Here is an 18,745-nt window from a genome sequence, read left to right as displayed (position 1 = left end):
GCTGGAAACTCAAGTCTTGCTTCAGCTGCTAGTGGTTGTGTCTATGTGACCAACAAAAATGTTTAGGTATTCTTGCTTTCCTTTTTTTTTTAAAAAAAGGATTCACCCTGGTAACAGTAAACGTATGGGAGCAGACATAAATTCAAAGTTCCCTCCCCATAACAAGATGCAGATCATCAGGCAAAGAACCGAAAATCAGAGTGCTCTGATCATAATGCTCTGATCATAATGCTTTTATACAAATCGATACTGCAACGGTACTTGGAATATCAAGCATGGTTCTGGTCACCACATCTCAAAAAAGACAAAAACAAGAGCTGGGAAATGTTCAGGAAAGGGCCACCAAAATGATCAGGGGGTGGCAGCAACTTCCCTATGAAGAAAGATTACAACATTTGGGGCTTTTTAGTTTAGGAGAAAAGGAGAATAAGGGAAGTGGACAGGATGTGTAAAATTTTGTGTGGTGTGGAGAAAGTGGATAGAGAATGTTTTCCCCTCTTATATACCTCTAGAGTCCAGGATCATCCAGTGAAGAAGAATGATGGGAGACTCAAGACAAACCAAAAGGACTTTCACATGGGACAGAGTGAAACTATAGACTTTGCTGCCAAGATGGGCTGACAGCCACAAACTTAGACAATTTTAAAAGGGGATTAGACAAATAGTCTACTAGTCATGATGGCTCCATTGGAAGCTCCAGGATTGAGATGGCCTCTGAACACCAGTTGCTGGGGAAGGCAAGCAGGAGGGCGCCATTTCCCTCCTGTCCTTGTAGGCTTCCCAAGGCACAGCCGGCTGGTCATCACAGGAAGCCCGAGGCTGGGTGGAGATGGGCCCAGCAGAGATGGGCCTTTGGTCTGGCCCAACAAGGCTGTTCCTGTGTTATCATGTGCCTATCCTCAACATGAAAATTTATTTCTACTTATGTAGCACGCAGCAAAACCCAACAACAAAACAAGCTGGGATCTAAACAGCACCTTCCGTGGAACATCTGGCCGCAGTCTGCAACATACCTGGGTCAGTAGCGGAGGCAATAGCACCAAACAACAGACAGTCAGTAAAATAGAAGTCTCCTCTGAGCTGTCCCATCACCTTCATCAGTGCAACACACCCATACATGATGGACCTAGCAATTCAACAGGAACATGGACAGACAATAGGAGAATCTCATCAAGTGCAAATGTATTTATTTGAAGCTGAACATTATGCATCTGCAGATTCCTAAACTTCTTAGTATCAAAAAACCACCAAGCCAGAAGTAAGAAGACCGACTCTTATGCCTCATTCCTTCTACTGTCCACCCCTCACCTTCCAGGACACTCACAGACAGTGTCCTTGTTGCAGATATGCAGATTCTAACTAGATGGCTAATTCTGACAACCTCACTGCAAGTGCCCACACTGTTAGTGCCTTCTGGAAGCTGCAATATTTCAACCCATCATAAAGGTTCTTTATACTGAATTACAACTTTGGGACTTTTGCCTATGATCTGGATTTGCATGTTCCAATGAGAGACAGTTTGCAGTTGTGCCGGTGTTTCTCTCGCTCACTAAATGAATTAATGAAGAGGGAGGAGTAATCTTACGAAACAAAGATGTATGAGCTGCTAAAAACAAACAAGTCAAGTTTATTGCAAGTTGCTACAGCTGAGATAACACACAATACATTTGGATTAATGTTCATTTCCTGTAATGAACAGGATAAAAAAAGAAGCGAATTGTATTAGTTACACAGTACATATCACATCGTTTAGGTATTGGCATTTGACTTTAGAAAGTCAGTCTAGTATTTAAGATCTCCCAGGGCAGCTATGGGCAACCAGGAATTCTATACAGGCAAATGAGAAGGCCAGTAGAGGAGGGGTGGATCATTCCATCCCTCCTTCGCCAAGATGCTTGGTTTCAGTGTTAGCTCCAGATGAAGGGAAGTTTCTTTCTTTACAGCCAGCACGGAAATACAGTGAACTGGTGGAGTATGGGACACAACACCCTGTCCCTCCTCCACCAGTTTGGATTTTATTACCAGCCTGCTACTCCCCCTCCTCTGTGGCAATCATGGAAACCCAGGTGATAAACCTGCATTGATAGCTTTTTTTAAAAAACCCAGCAGGCACTTTTGTGCACTTATTTGCAAGGTTATACAAAACCCTTTATATCTTTAGCAACCAGATATTGAAAATAACCTCTGTTTGCAAACTATCATGTTTTCAGAATCATACAAAAATTTCAAGTTGATGGACTTCCGGGAAGGGTGACTTCGCTTGTGCCTGCTTTTGGGACGGGCTCCCGCCTCAAAAGAAGCTTATTCAGATATAAATCAGTCAGAACATTTTTTTTTTTTGACTGATGAAATTTCTCCCGGGCAGGGAGAAACGTAGAGATCAACCTCAAAGCCTGTTTTTGTTGGGAGGACTGGATTTCATTAATTTATGAGATAAGGTCCAGCCAACAATGCCGGACGGACTTTCTAACAAGCTCTATCTGCTTAAGCGATACGTTTATCTTTTCTTCAAAGAGAGAATGGACTAACAGGCAAGCACCCTTCTTTCTATTATTTTTTTTACTTGGTTTAAATTGTTGCAGCAAAAGGAGATTTGTCAGATTGATCGGCTTTGGACAACTTCTGGGTGAGATATAGCTCTTCTCTGTTATTCACGAAATTAACAGCTTATATCTGTTTCTGTCGCAAAAAGCTGTCCTGGAAGTGCATTCTAAAGATAATAAACAGAAGAGGGATTTCTATTCCTGATTTCTATTCCGAGGAATATTATATTGTCTGGGACTATTCTTTTTTTGGTCTATTTTATTTTGACGAATCTGCTTCTTCACGACGCCACTAACTGTTTTGATGCTGGGAACTAAATTTGTTTTGCATTCTTGCACAAGAGAGATAAGGCAGGTTGCTCTGTTTATACTGTGATGTCATCAAGCCTGGAATATTAACCCAATTGTTGCTGAAATAAGAAGTGGTTCTTCTTTATTTTTGTTTTGCTTTGTTTTCGTGGTTTTAAAAATGGCAATCAAGAAAGTGGCTGAGAATCTGGAAGTAATTATGTTTCAGAAAATAATGGATGAGATTGAGATAACGAATCAAACCCTGCGACAGGGTAGTAAGGAGCTGAAAATTGAACTGAGCAAAATGACGCAGGAGCTTAAAGAAATAGGGGACCCTGTGAGAGAGGAGAATGAGATCAGAGATGAGAAAAGAAAAAATAAAGGGAAGATACAAGCCCTGGAGATTGGAACAAATGTGGAATTGGAAAAAGATCTGGAGTTTATGGATTTTAGAAATAAAATCTACTGTTTGGAATTTAACGTTATCTCTGAAGAAATTAATGAAGATATTAGAGATAAAGTTATCAATGGCTTGGATAATCTTCTGGACTGGAATGATGTGATGGAGCTTGATATAGAGAAAATCTATGGAATTAACTGCAGCCATGTGACAATGGAAAAACTCTTAAGAGATGAGCCAGTGCATTTTGTAAAAAAGAAGAACACAGATATGACTTTACAACAGTATTTCAGCAACTTATTCAGAATGGATGGCAAGAAAATATTTGGGATAGAGGAAATTCCCATCAGACTCTTATTATATGACTATGGCTACAACAGCAAGATTATTATGGAATACTGATAATGGAAGATTGGACACTGAAATTACTGGACTTAACAGGACTATTGAAGATGGAAGATGGAACTAATAGGGATAATGGAATAATGGCTATTGAAATTATTGGACCTAACAGATTCTAATGAGATGGATTAATCGAAATGTTTATTTGGACTATGGTTATGACAATAAGATTATTATAATTATTAACGAGATGGATTAATTGACATGTTTATTTGGAGAAAAATTGATAGATATATTTCTTAAAGAATTGAAACCTCTCTTTGACTTTTTGTGGAAAGAATAAAGTAATGTTTATGAGATTTGATGATTAATTAAGATAACTACTGGAGGAAAGTGATTTTATAATATGATTTAAGAGACAGGATTGTTATATATTGTAGACCTATAACTGATTTGATATGTGACAAATGGGAAGTCAACATTTTATTTTATTTTATTGTTTAATCATTTTTGTTTTGTTTTGTTTTTTGTCTTTGAATGTTTTATGATTTTGTTTTCTATGCTTTATGAAAATTTGAATAAAAATTATTAAAAAAAAAAATTTCAAGTTGATTAGCATACACAGAATCTTCAAGCCAAATAAAAAAATATACTAGCAATACAGTGATTGCAATTTTTGTTGCCTTTTTAATGTATGCGTACCACAGAGCAGGATATTGATCACTGGCATATGCTACTCTGTCTGGGCCACCTCCTCCCCCCTCCTCCTACTCAGGAGCAAGGCCTCCTATAGCCAGTGCCATGAGATGGGTCACTTTCATTTCAGTGAATGAGGCATTTCCTTCGGTGCCCCTCCATCTTTCCCTTGGTCACAAGAGCCTGATTTGTCTACTGCTGCAGCCACCAATTTGAAAAATAAATTATATATAAAAATAAATCAAAAGGCAGGATAAAATTATATTTAAAATAATTAAAAGTGATAATTAAAAGCATTCAATATGCTGCCATATTACAAACACATGTGTGTTAAAAAGAGAGCTCAAAGTGCATCCACTTAACTGTGAGCCTCTTTTTGATGTATGCCTGTCTTGGCTCTTATTTTGGATTAGAAACAAGCACCGTTGCCTGTTGCATACTAAATAGCTGCTCACAGGTGACCAAACACACACACACCGCTCTCCAGAATTCCTTCATCATCCTGATCTGCTTTCATTGCATTTTCTTGAAGTCTAGAGGATCATAGCAAACACTCACCCTATCACAAAACAGGAGATCGCCGTTCCAAGAAATGCATATGCTAGTATGGATCCCAGGTTTCGAAAGAAATGCCGCTAGGAGGAAAAGAAATATTGTATTCCATTAAATTAAGATTCTAAGAACAATCATGGTCAAATAGTTATCAAGTGAAAAGTGAACTCCTGATGACTTTTTATTTCATTTTTTTTATTAGATTTATACGCCACCCTTCCTCCTAGTGTGACATTCTTCCAAAATGTGCGATCTACCCATTAGTTCAGACCATCCACCACAAAGCAGAGAAAGAAAATAACGGGGGTGACATGCTTGGGAGATGCAACAGCTTCCCTGCCCCAACAGAGTCAGGGTATAGTTTTGTTTCTTTGACCTAGTAGTTTCACAGGAACTAGTTACTTCCCATTTTCCCTTAATGCAATACTTAGCACAAGAAACCCATGGACACTAGCAAGGAAACAATTTGGGGGTGGAACCACCATCATACAGACTTGCATTCTGGCATAGTGCTCAGTCAAGAATAGGTGAACAGGACACATCCTGCCCAGAAAAGTCATTAAAGTTACTTGTCACCTCAAAAGCTCTATCCCCTCTTTGTTGCAGAAATTATACTCTCACTACAATGCTGCTTTACCAGATTATTGCTGCACTGAAAAGAGGGTTTCTCCAATCTCATGTTCTAATTCCCTCCCACCACCAATCCCCACTTCCCTTCTTTTTAAAAATTAATTAAAAAGGTTAAACCAACTTCAGTTATCATTTTGTTTGTTTGTTTATTATGACAGTTATATCCCACTTTTCCTCCAAAGAGCTCAACGTGGTACACAAACATGGTTCTCCTCCTGATTTTATCCTCACAACCACCCTGCGAGGCAGGTCAGGCTGAGAGACAGCAACTGGACTAAGATCACCCAGTGAGATTCATGGCCAAGTGGGGATATGAACTCTGGTCTCCCAGGTTCCAGTCTCACCCTCCAACCACTACACCTCACAGGCTCATAGCTTTACAGCTAAAAAAAAGACCTGATTCTTTCTTTTATGACTTATACAGAATTTCAGAACCAATTGGGACTGCAGTAGCGTATTAATGCTTAGATGGCATCATGATCTGAATCTATGGGATAGAGCACAGCACATACCTAACAAGTAACAGCATCAGGGTTTTTCCCAGGAGATTCTGAAGTGTATTAAAATGAATAAGAACATACCCTTTTTAAGCTGTATCCTGCATAAAATATAATTGGAGGTAGTAAGATATTGAAGAATACTTCTGGATCAAACGTCACCTGTAGTGTATTAAAATAAGAATTAATGAAAAACCTGGTATGAACTACCTTGCCTAGAATATAACTTAATCAAGTGCTTTTTAAATAAAGAAAACTAACAAGATTTTAGCAAATGCAACAGCTTCAGGGCACCAAATGTTTGTGCATGTCTGTGCACGTGTCAACAGAGGGGGAGGGAAAAGGACGGGGCTGCAAGTAGGAAATTTCCTTCCTGCAAGCTCTAGGTAGCGAATTTGAGACAGAATAGATTGTGCCATGGGCCAATTACATTAAGGGCATGAGGGTGGACAGACGAGGTTGGGAAGAAATTCAGGGCACATTAGCAGGCTTCAGTAACAGACAACAAAAGGGCCAGGGGGCAGGAGAAAGCCTACCAAAGCAGGCTTCTTCCCTGCTTTTTTCAAGACTCACTGACCCCAGTCAGGCAGCCCACTCCAAACAGAATTGTCTGGGAAGTCACAGCTGAGACTATAAGTACTTTGGGGTGGGGGAGAAGAGAAGGGGAGAAAACTGAAACCTCACCTTTCTCAGCATCTCATTGTCCTGAACATTGTTAGGTTCATGAGAACTGATTTCCCCTTTCAGGGTATACTCATAAAACTTTCCACTGAGATTGACCAACAAAGTGGCAGGACTTGTCTGCACCGGGCAGCTTAAGGTCACATTGTTGATATCACTGGGAATGTGGATGCCATAGCGGAGGACAACTCCCACTAGGACGCCTGTGAAAAGTTATAACATATTTTAGTGCTTTTTAGACATTTGCACTGTATCATTATCATTATTATTACTAAAGAACCAGGTAGCTTTTGCCAACTTAAGTCTGAGAGATCAAGGCTACAAGATCTCAGGATATAACATTCAAAGGAGTACCTTATATGCCACGTGTGAAGTGCACAAATAAAACTGTCATATATGCACACAGCGAACACATTAAAAATCACATGCAGGTAGAGATTCCAAGGAACCTGGACTGGCCGTGACTCCAAGGCACTGAAGCACTACAAGGCCTCATAAAAATAGCTAGAACACCACTTGGGCAAACCCTTCCTGCTCACATGACACATACTCACAATGATCTCTAGGCATTGCCTTGTGTAACAGATTGACGGGGTTGGGGGATGAAGAGGAGGAGATGAAGAGGAAGGATGAACAAGAGCGGAGAAGCCTGGAAGCTAGTTATAGCCTGCTGACAGAGAAGGGGTAATGTCTGGTTCTCACCAAGATTTCTGGGCTTGGTGTTAGAAGAAGCATTTTCTGCAGGATCCTAGAGGCATTTGCCAGTCCATGCCTGCTTGCTAAAAGACAACTGCACTTAGTCTCCCAACCTCCCAGGAAAGAAGGGCTGTACTTCAGCAGGAGCAGTGTACGTGTTACATGTAAAAGGTCCCCAGCTCAATCTGTGGCATCTTCATTACGGCTAGGAGAGACTCGTCTGAAACCTGGAGAGCTGCTGCCAGTCAGTGCAGAAAACACTGAGCTAGATGGGCCAATGGTCTGACTCCATATTTGGCAGCTTCCTATGAAGTCTAAATCCACCATTTCATGGTATAGGCCTGCTGTCCCTTCTCATTTGAGAAAATGCACACCCGCAGTTCTGGCACCTGCTTCCAAGAGATCTGCCTTTTCATTGCTTCTCAGATTTTTATCTTTCCTGCAAACCAGAACTTCATTTTATGGTGCTGATGTGCTGGAAAGCCCCTCTGACACATCCTGCAATCTGGCTTGATTATTTAACTCTAGCTGCCCCAAGCAAACCTGAACAGTTCAGAGGCTTCTTAAAAGTCTTGGCTTTGAGCCAAGGAAATTTCCATGACACCTGCCCCTTTGCTTTACTCTGTCCCCTGAACACATTAGTAGAATCTTACTGACCACAGAGAATGCAATAGGACTTTTGTTCTTTTTCCTTTTGTTAAATTTATATCCCACCCTTCCACCCAGAAGGAGCCCAGGGCGGTAAACAAATGACAACACACTAAAAGCATCTATAAAACATATAAAAACAAAACATCTTTAAAAAAATTTTTTTAAAGTTTAAGAACATATTTAAAACAATTCCAACACAGATGTGGGATGTGATAAAGTCTCTTCTTAAAAGGCTTGATGAAAAAGGAAGGTCTTCAGCAGGCGCTGAAAGGGAGGGTGCCTATGTGTCCTCCATGTGAGTGCATATGCGTGAGCATGGGGCAGTCACACACACTCCCCGCTGGCATATGGCCTCCAGGCAGTTGGCCAAGAGTGAATATGGCCCTCAAGCCAAAAAAGATGAGCAGACATTTGGAAAATATCACACAAGCTGCCATGTAGGGTTTATGCAGGAAAGTTGCCCATAATTGTTTTCCCATAGCTGTACTCCTTAACAAGGTCTGAGAGAAACCTAGGATACTTCTTTCCAGGTACCTCCTAGAAACATTGCAGAACCTACACGAACTCCAGACTTTGTGTCAGAAAGTGATCAAGGGTGTCCTTTTAATAATATCTATATGTCCTATGCAGAGGTGCTTCTGGTGGCTAAACCACAGCTGCAGAATTCTCTTCTTCTGATGAAATTCTTAGCAGGTGTTAAAAGCAATATTAATACAATCTGAGCTGGTTTTAGGCTGTCAGGTAAACAGACGGTGTACGCATATTGCCTATATTTTACTTATTTAATGTTTATATATTATCATCATCATCATCATATTGATATATTTCACTTATTACATGTTTATTTATCATCATCCAGCAGATCTGTACCTACCCGGTCGCTGCGCTCGACGTCGAAGGCCCTTCTCCGTGTCCCAACGCATAGGGAGGCACGGAGAACAATAACTAGAGCTAGGGCCTTCTCAGTGGTGGCCCCCGAACTATGGAACGCCCTCCCTGATGAGATACGCCTGGCGCCTTCTTTGCTATCTTTTCGGCGCCAGGTAAAGACCTATCTCTTCGCCCAGGCATTTTAAAAAATTTAAAATTTGAATTTAAAATTGAAAATTTTTAATTATGTTTTATTGTGTTTTTGTATTTTAACCTGTTTTATTATGCTGTGCACCGCCCTGGGAGCTTATTGCTATAGGGCGGTCTAAAAATGTAATAAAATAAATAAATAAATAATAAATAATCTATAAACAGAAATCTAAACGTTTATCAGTCCTGAGCAGGGGTATAGTCATCCAGGGCCATAGGTGTTGTAGTTCCCTTACGTTTTTATTATTTATTAATTACATTTCTACCCCGACTTTCTTTCACCATGGAACCCAAGGCGGCATACATGTTCCCAGGTGGTCTCCCATCCAGGCACTGACCAAACTCAAACCTGCTTAGCTTCAGCAAGGTGGTGGCCTCATGTGCTTTCACACCATGCCTGGGATGTTTTTGGGAGCAGGGTCCCAGCCAGGTCCCTCTGTATGAGCCAATCAGTATGAAAGGGGAGTATGTTAAGCCACTGAGAAAGTCTTTGTCCTTTTGTGCTGATCTGAGTCAATCAAAGAGAAAGGAGGCGAGTCAGCCGCTGAGAAGCCTCTTCTCAACAGCTAACACAGACTTCCCTTTCATGCTGATTGGCTTCTAGGGACGTCTGCTGTAGTGGACACGGGAGATGACATGGAGAGCAAGGGAGATGAGAAAATTTTGAAAAGGGGGTGTGGCTGTGAGGTGGCATGGCGTGACTATCATGAAGAGACCCTGCACTTAAGTTTGCCACTACACTCCTGAGAAAAGTATCACAAGTGAAATGAGTTATAGAATCTCATGCTCCCCCAAATCACAATATTTGCATTAGCGTACAGAAATAAGAGGCTTCTTCATTGAATTGGCATTTGGCTTTGATGTTTAGCTTAGCCATGCTCCTTTAGGGAAAAAAGCACTTAATTTCACTTCCAGGGATAAGTCTCAAACTAGCCACATCTGATCATAAACACAACATTAAATCACAAGCTGTCTTAACTAAAGGTGACATCAAGGGGATCTTCACACAGAGATCTCAAGAGTCTAATCTGTAAAAAAAGGCAAGGAAAGACCCACACTCGCATTTAGTGAATGTGGTTATACACTTAACTACTGTTATAATCTCTTAGAATTTTTTCCACTATTCTGAATTGCTTTATAGTGTTAGCCTCTCTTTTTAAGTGTTCTTCCTTAACCCTCATAACAACACTGTGACAAGGATAAAGTATCTTAGGTCACCCTGAAAACTACCAAATCTGTAGTGGTATTAGTCTTTATGATGCCACAAGGCCCTTGTTTTTGTCACAACAGAGTAACACAACTACCTCCCAGGAACAACTCTGTGAAGACTGCCCAAAACACTTTGCAGCCAGCTAGACAGGGATTTCCCATGTCTAAGCCCAATTCACTGGTAAGCACTGGAATGACAAGATACAATCATCTCTTTCAAACCTTCTACATGGGAACACAGGTATGTGTAGAGATATTTGTTCTACAAAGATATGTAACATACCACTCCAAAGCTTTTGGAGATGGGACCTTTCAAACCATTCTTCATAAGCCAGATTTTGTACTTGCTTGCTCAATTAGCAACTTCGTAATAGTCAAATTCAGATATACTTAGCCTGATCTTGCAGATTTTAGCTCGTTTCTATTGAGCAATTCGCTTCCTTCCCAAAGAGATTAAACTCTCAAATTTCCCAACACCATTTTTGTGACTACCCTAGTAAAATAAGCAAGTGCCAAAGTCATCAACTGGAGAAATAGGAAGGGAATTGCTGTGAATTTCCTATCAGCTCTCTAAAAAATGTTTAAAGCAGCACTGGAAGGAAGGGCAGGTTAGCACTAGTACACAGGGAAGAAAAAAATATTCAGATGTGTGCCAGCATAACCAGCCCTCCTGAAGTTAAGGGATTTCTACACTTAAAAGGAAAAGCTTGTTACCAACCAGTATCTAGCATACTGGATTCAGGGAGCTCTTGGTTCAAATGCCTGTTCAACCACAAACACAGTAGGTAGCCTGCAGGAAGTCCCCGTCGCTCATCCTCAGTTGTAAAGAGGGTTAAAAGAGAGCTATCTTCAAGATTGCTGGTGAGAATAATTTTATTTATTTATTTAAAATATTTCTATCCTGCCTTTCTACCCTATAATAGGGCATTCAGGGCAGCTTACAATAAAATTGAACGTGTACATAATAAAATTGTACACAATAAAGATCACAAAAACATTAAAATAAATTAAAATATATAAAATGCAATTAAAAGACATAAAATACAATACACACACACATATATAAGGAATGGTACTGAAGGGACTACAGAGGTAAAAAATTAACATAGAAGGCATAAAATCAGTGACAGGCTCTACCCTCAGTCCCTTCCAAAGGCTCTCTGGAACAAGATCGTTTTCAGAAGTCTCCTGAAAAGCATTAGGGAGGGAGCAGAGCAGGGTTCTTGGGTACAGTATTCCAGAGCTTGGGGGCCACAGCTGAAAAAGCTCTCTCCTGTGTGCCTGTCAGTCTAACATCTTTCATTCCAGGCACGCAGAGGAGACTAAAGGCAGCCAATCTTAAATCACGGGCAAGTACATATGGGCGTTAAGCGGTCCCTTGGGTACATTGGTTCAAGGCCTTTTAGGGCTTTAAAGGTCAGAAGCAGCACTTTGACTTGGGCCCGGAAACGAATTGGGAGCCAGTAGAGTCGCTAAAGCACAGGGGTGATATGCTCCCTGCGCCGTGCTCCAGTTAACATTCTGGCCGGTGCACTTTGAACCAACTGTAACTTCTGAACCATTTTCAAAGGAAGCCCCACGTAGAGTGCGTTACAGTAGTCAAGTCTCGATGTCACTGGGGCCAAGTCAACTGCTTCCAGGAATGGACGCAGCTGGTAGACCAGTTGAGAAGAGAATTCTAAAACACCTGGCATACTAATCCTGAAAAGGGTCAGACAAATTCACAGAGGATAAGGTTATCAACAGTTGCTACCATACTGGGTAGCATTCTGGGAATCACAGGTGGGGAGAGTGCTGCTGTTCCACTCAGGCCTTCCTGTGGGCTTCCCCCAGGCATCTGGCTAACTACTGTGAGGAGTGGATGCTGGACTAGAGGGGCATTTGGTCTGATCCAGCAGGGCTCTTCTTAGATTCCAAAACGGCAATCCTATACAGGCTTACTAAGAGCAAGGCTCTGTGAACTCAATGTGGCTTTGAGACTCAGCAGTGACTGGATGAAGCTCCCCAGATTTCAGGTGGCAGAAACCAATTCCTTCATGCTTGTGGAGGTTGGAGGTGCTAGCAGGGAAGGAAGTCCTGAGATTTCAGAGTCTGGGTGGAATCCTGCAGTCCCTCTGCATTTTGAGGGGCAGGCTCTCTAGCTGTCAAGGCATGGGACTGGCCTCTAGATTTCTGTATTCTAAAAGGAGACTGTGAATCTATCAATGGCAGATGGTGGCGGTTGGACAGATTTTGCTGTCAGGTGAATGGCAGCTAAGTAAAAGGGCAGCTCAGCCGTTGGATGGGCATTTCCCTTTTGATAAGAGAGCGGGCAAGACTGAACAACGGCTCAGCCCCGCTGGGTCAGGCCAAACACCCTCCAGTCCAGCATTCCATTAGGAGCAGCAGACTGGCAGACACCTTTGCTGTGCAGCTCCAGCAAGCGCAGGGAGGCCACAGACCTACCTGTTGTTTACACTCATCTACGGCTCCTGAACACGGAAAAACAACAGGGGGTGCAGGGCTACCCCAGGGCTGGTAAGCACGGCCTTCTGTAGGTAACTCCCTGCTTCATCCTAAGCGTCACGCGCACCGTCAAGATTATGCAAGCAAAGCCACCCCTAAGCAGGCAACGGCCTTTAAAGGCTGCGCGACAGGGGCCAGAGGTTGGGCTCCAAGGCGAGGGCTGCAGGCGAAGCCGCCTCTAGATCGCGGGGTGCAGCGCAAAACGCCGCAACAAGAAGTCAGGCTCGGGAGCCGAGGGCCACTAGTGGGCGGGTCCCTCCGGTGATCCAGGCACTCCCGGGCAGAGGTCTGGGCTCGGGGGCGCCGATGCGGGGCCTAGGGCTCCGGCCGGGGTCCGCCCCCGCCGAGTCATTCTCCCACTCACCGTAGATCATGGCCAGGCCGGTCTCGTGCAGGAAGCGCGCCCGGCGGTGCTTGAAGAGCCAGATGGTGAGGATGGTGAGGGTGAGCAAGAGAATGAAGATGAGCAGGTTGGCGCTATCCTGCCGGTGGCTCGCTTCGGCCGCCTTCTCAGACACGATCTCCTCCTCCAGGGCCCCGGGGCGCGCGCCGGAGGCGAGGGACTCCGCCTGCGCGCCGGCCCCGCCGTCCAGCCCCGCCATCGCCAGGAGAAGCAGCCCAAAGAGCCGCGGCTGGCCCGGGACCTCCGGGCGCCCCGGCCCGGCTCCCCAGCAGCCCCGCCGCCGCAGCTGGGCCAGGATGGCCATCGCTCTGGCACCACCGGCGCGCTCCTGCTGCGGCTGCTCCTGCGCTGCTGCTGCTGCGTCTCCGCCTCTTCCCTGCCCACAGCCGCCCGGACTAGAGAGGGAAGGAGGCGGTGCCGCCACCAGCACTGGGCCGCCCAAAGAAGCGGCGCGCAGGCGCGGCCAGGAGGGCGCGCAGGGAGCAGGCGCCGGAGGAAACTCGCCGCCCCGCCCGGCGGCCCACCCTCCGAGGCAGCGAGGTCCGCGGGTTGCACCAAGAAAGGGAGCTGAGTGTCACCGCCGCCTCGCAGCCCAAGCCGGCCGCTGTGCTTGGAAGCAGACGCCCACGGAAACAAGCACTGCCCCGGCCCGAATCTCCGAAGCGAGACCGACTCGCCCGTGCGCACGAGAGGCCGTCCTCGCCACCACACGGCCCATCCCGGTCCGCAAGGCAGAATGTCGCCCTCGGTCTCCCCCCAGGGAGCGTGGCTAGGATTGGGCGACCGAAAGAGGCGTCCCCCTCCGCCAGACTCCCCGGTGGCCTCTCTTACAGGTAAAAAGCAACGCGCAGTCCCTACCCCGCTTACCCGAGAGTAAGCTCCATTGAATTCAGTAGGACTTACTTCTGGGCAGACAAAGTTAGGGTTGCGCTGCGAGTCTCTAGCGGGGGGGGGGTGCAGGGAGATTTTTTTCAGCCCAAGGGCTGCGCCCCTCCCTGCAAAAAGCTGATGGGGTCGTGCCAGTGATGGGAGCGAGCAGCAAAGGCAGCAGCGGACAGAGCAATTCTGGCTCGTAGCTTTGCCGCTGCCTTCTTTGCACACGCACCCGCTCTCCATCCGGGCAAGCAAGAGACATTATTTCACCTGGAGGACACTGGCCAGCCAGAGCGGGGATAGTGAGAGGAGGGGCCTAGGTAAAGTCCCAAGGCCAGACTGAGAATCCTGGAGGACCGTAGTCACCTTCCCTGGCCGGAGGTTCCCCACGCAGCTGCAGGTCTGGAAGAACACGAGGGACGAGGCAGGTTGTCCACAAACTCTCTTTAAAGTTTTCAGAGAAAGCCTGCTCCTGCCTTTCATAGCCAATGAATCAAGTCATAGCAATGACTGACATTTAGGAAAGCTGAACTAGCCAATTGAAGGCTGGAGTGACACTCCTATAGAGAGAAATAACTTCTTGGTTAGTTTTTAAGCCTTTAAAGTTAATATTTCTTGGTGAGTAATATTAAAGAATCAGGGAGCAAGAATTTTAGTGTAACTGTGATTTTGCAGTAGTCATGTGTCTACCCCAAAACCAAAAGTAACAGTAAAGAGAATTATCTTTCTAATTCAGGTCTTACATCACACCAAAAAGTTTGTGTTTTCCTGAGTTTGTAAACATTTAAAAATTATACCTGTATTACAGGATGCGGTGACTGAGAGCACAAGTTACAATAGCCTTACAAATTCACCCCGTGCAGTTAGACCCTTTGAGATGAGAGGAGAGGGAAAGTGTATAACACCCATAAAGTGTAGTCCAGTGCTATTCTGGCATTTTGTGTTGTTTGATTTTCAGAGGGATGTGGGGGCAGGGTGAAATTTATTGTGGCAGCCATGCAATTAGTTAAGGGCTCCAAGGAGTTAAGGAAAGAACTGAAGTGGGTGGAAATACATTGTCTGGATGCCAGGTCTACCCACGGAGAAACAGCAGAGGGCATACTAGAATACAAGTTTCTCAAAGGCCATACCAGCCCAGGCCTTGCTGTCCTTGAGTCACAATCTGATCTCCAGATAGGACAGATGGACAGGACTGCCTGAACAAGAACGATGAATACACAGAGTAGGCTTTGCTATGAAAAATAATCTTGTGAAGCTCTTGTCCGCAGTTCCTGTTGGCATGAATGAATGGCTTTCAACTCTCAGGTTAAAACTCACCAGAAACCAGCAGGCAACTATTCTAAGTGCTTATGTGCCAACATTAGATGCTGATGAAGACATCAAGGAAAATTTTTATACCCAGCTAGACACCATCTTATCAGAGATACCTAAGGAGGATAAAATCATCCTCCTGGGTGATTTCAGTGCAAGGGTGTGATTTCGATTTATGGCCAGAAACCATTGGGAAAGAAGGAGTTGGCAATAGCAACCTGAATGGAATTCTACTTCTGACTCAATGTGCTGTGCATAATCTTGTTATTACAAACACACTTTCACCAGAAAAATAAATTTAAAACATCACGAAAGCACCCTCGGTCGAAACACTGGCATCTCCTGGATTATGTATTTGTCCGTGACAGGGATCATCATGATATACTCCTCACTAGGGCCATGATGAGTGCTGATGACTGCTGGACAGATCACCGATTAATTGAGTCCACTATGGCCATTAATATTGTTCCTCAACATAGACTCCAAGGAAGAAAACGAAGGCGTAAAATGAACATCCACACCCTTCAAGATCCTATTAAGCGAGCTTGTTTTCAAATAATGCTTAAGAAATATCTACCTGTGGAACTCCCTGAAAACATTGAAGAACACTGGATTAAACTGAAGACTTCCATTATTGCAGCATGTGAACAAACAATTGGATACCAAACTAAGAAACATCAGAATTGGTTTGATGAAAATGATACTGACATTGAATGTATCATCGACAAGAAAATGAAAGACTTCCAGATATGGCAGAATGACATTGACTGTGCTGCTAAGAAGAAAATCTCTGCCAGTGCAAAGGCTGAGATCCAATGAAGAACCAGAGAACTTAAGAACGCCTGGTGGATAAAGAAAGCTCAAGAAATCCAGCATTTTGCAGATGCTCATGACATATGGGCCTTTTTAATGCCACAAAGGCCATCTATGGATCAATAAATTATGGTGCAAATTCCTTACTTTCAGTGGATGGTACCAAACTTCTTAAGGACAAAGAATCTATTGCACTGCATTGGAAAGAGCATTACCATGACTTCCTTAATTGTAATTCTATTGTGGCTAGTGTCTGCTCGCAAATTCCGCAACAAACTAGAGACGAGTTTGCAGTATCCCGTAATCTGGATGAAGTCAGTAAAGCAATTAATCAAATGAAGAATAACAAAGCTAGTGGACCTGATGAGATCCCTGCTGAAGTCTTTAAAGAAGGTGGGCTGGAACTTACACAACTTCATAAGGTCATTGAAAAGATCTGGATGAGGGAGGAGATCCCAGAAGACTTTAGGGACGCCATAATTATCAGTCTTTTTAAGAAGGGTGATAGAACTGGGTGAAAGGGACAAACGAGCTAAGCGGAAGGCATGTCAAGCAAATCCTCATCACGGCCGTCTTCCATCTGGAAACCTGTGTCCTCACTGTGAGCTGTGTGGATTCAGAATTGGCCTCCACAGTCACTTACGGACACACTGTTAAAGACCGTATCTTGGAAGACAATCTTCTGTCATGAGTGATTGCCAATGAATGAATGAGTGAGTGATCTGTTATCTAATGCTAGTTATACTTGTTTATTTATACACTTACTTATTTGGAGTATTTACTTCTCCTCATCCTAAAAAAATCCTAGCAGCTGTACATAGCTGCCAGCTTGCTTCAGCCACTGACTTAAACCCCAGTGCAGTTGTTTATTGGAGGTAAGTTGAATTGATTTCAGTTAAGTTTATTTTAGGTAAGATTGCTTAGAATTACTGCCTTACACCTGAACTGAAGGGGATTAAAATACAGGAAAACTGTAAGAACAGCATATCTTAGGCCAATGGTTCCCAAACTTTTTTCCCCATGGACTGCTTGAAGGTATTGGCGGATCACTCATTATTTTTTACCTGTTGCAGCAACTGTAACATGCTAACAGGTGCCACGTTACTTTTAATTGTATTTTTACAGATATGCCATGGACCATTTGAAGGACGCTCACAGACCACATTTTGTGAACCCCTATCTTAGGCTGTCATTATGAATGACAAGCGGGTAATAAAAACATGAATTAGCAACACATTGCATTGTTTTTCATTTGCAATTATCGTATATGTTTTATTTTACCCCTGCAGGAAAATAGAATAGAAAGAATACAAGAGCATTTGCCTCCCCTCTAAGATCTGAGAGGCAAAGATACTGAACAAGCTCCTAGAGAAGTTTGTTACTATTGCACCATACTGGCTGCTGATTGTGTAATTAATACCTGATTGTGTTGGAAATGTTTATCAAATCTGATTCTGGTTTACATATTTTAACTGATATTTATTTATATGTTTTAATGATTGATAGTTTGTTTTATAACGAATTTAAAAAGTTATAGTATCCATATAATCAAAATGAATTATTTATTTGGATTGCAATGTTATGGTTTGAAATGAATTAGCGTTTAGACAGTTATTGTAATGATGTATCAATCTGTATTTTTTGTTGTCATGTTGTGGGCCACTTTGGACACATTTATGTGGAAAAGCAGCTACAGATTTAAATAAATAAACAAACGCAGTTTATTTACCCCAGTCTTATCTTTCCTGTCCAGTCAAAGCTGCATTTAAGAGCCTAACAAGTATATTGCCTAGTTGTCTAGGTGTACAGCCTGAAGATAAGGTTGCTTTAATAGTATGGCATTTGCACCTTAGAGAGTTATTGGTCTACTGGCCATAGACAAGTTAGTGCTAACTTAACCTTAAATATTCCCAAGCAAGAACTTTACAACCTTGCTCTGAATCTGGCTGAAAAAGCACCCATGAACAAGTCTGCAGTTTCCCCATGGCAAAGCCTATGGCTGCTTGACTCTCTCCCCAAGTACTTAAAAAAAAAAAGCAGGAGCGAGGAGCCTGTAGCTCTCCATATGTAGTCAGCCTACGAACTCCCATCAACCCTGACTACTGGCTATGCTGGCGTGAGATGACATGAGCTGGAGTGCAGCAACATCTGAAGGGTCACAGGATCCCTACCCCTGCCTTACAGAACAATTCATTTGTCAGTGCTGGTTTTCTTTTCTTTTTTGTTTACTATTCCATATGAAAGAGGGTGAAGGCCACAGCATAAGAGCTCTACCACATCAGAGCAAGAGCGCATTTAGCCTAGCATCCTCTTTCGAACAATACCCACAAAGTCCACAAGCAGGCCCTGAAAACAGGAGCCCTCCTGCTTGTTTTCCTTAGCAGCTTACGCTGCTTAACATTGGATTCCATTTAGCTATCATGACTAATAATGGCTAATGATAGACATCCCCCAGGCTGCGTTGTTATTAATATATAAAAAGTATAGCAACATTTCAAAAGTGAAAATAAGACATATGATTTGCCTTATCAGAGAAGTATGTGTTCCAGTGTGATTTAAATAAAACTCACTT

At 43.4% G+C, this 18,745-nt stretch overlaps 1 protein-coding gene across 1 annotated transcript in view; it reads right to left on the bottom strand.

Moving 5' to 3' along the window:
* SLC9A6 (solute carrier family 9 member A6) overlaps positions 1-13,611 on the bottom strand; it is a 38,659-nt gene extending 25,048 nt beyond the window's left edge. The window contains exons 1-5 of the mRNA XM_061598989.1: positions 13,138-13,611; positions 6,636-6,835; positions 6,036-6,113; positions 4,831-4,907; positions 1,014-1,126 (exon numbers count right to left, since the gene is read on the bottom strand). Coding sequence (XP_061454973.1) covers positions 1,014-1,126; positions 4,831-4,907; positions 6,036-6,113; positions 6,636-6,835; positions 13,138-13,480 — 811 coding nt within the window. The 5' untranslated portion in view covers positions 13,481-13,611. The remainder of the gene's footprint in view (positions 1-1,013; positions 1,127-4,830; positions 4,908-6,035; positions 6,114-6,635; positions 6,836-13,137) is intronic.
* Between the last annotated feature and the right edge of the window lie 5,134 nt (positions 13,612-18,745).

The sequence above is a fragment of the Rhineura floridana genome, chromosome 16 (assembly GCF_030035675.1).
Source record: "Rhineura floridana isolate rRhiFlo1 chromosome 16, rRhiFlo1.hap2, whole genome shotgun sequence".
Taxonomy (NCBI): domain Eukaryota; kingdom Metazoa; phylum Chordata; class Lepidosauria; order Squamata; family Rhineuridae; genus Rhineura; species Rhineura floridana.
Note: the sequence above shows the minus strand (reverse complement) of the source record. Positions and strands in the feature narration are given on the sequence as shown.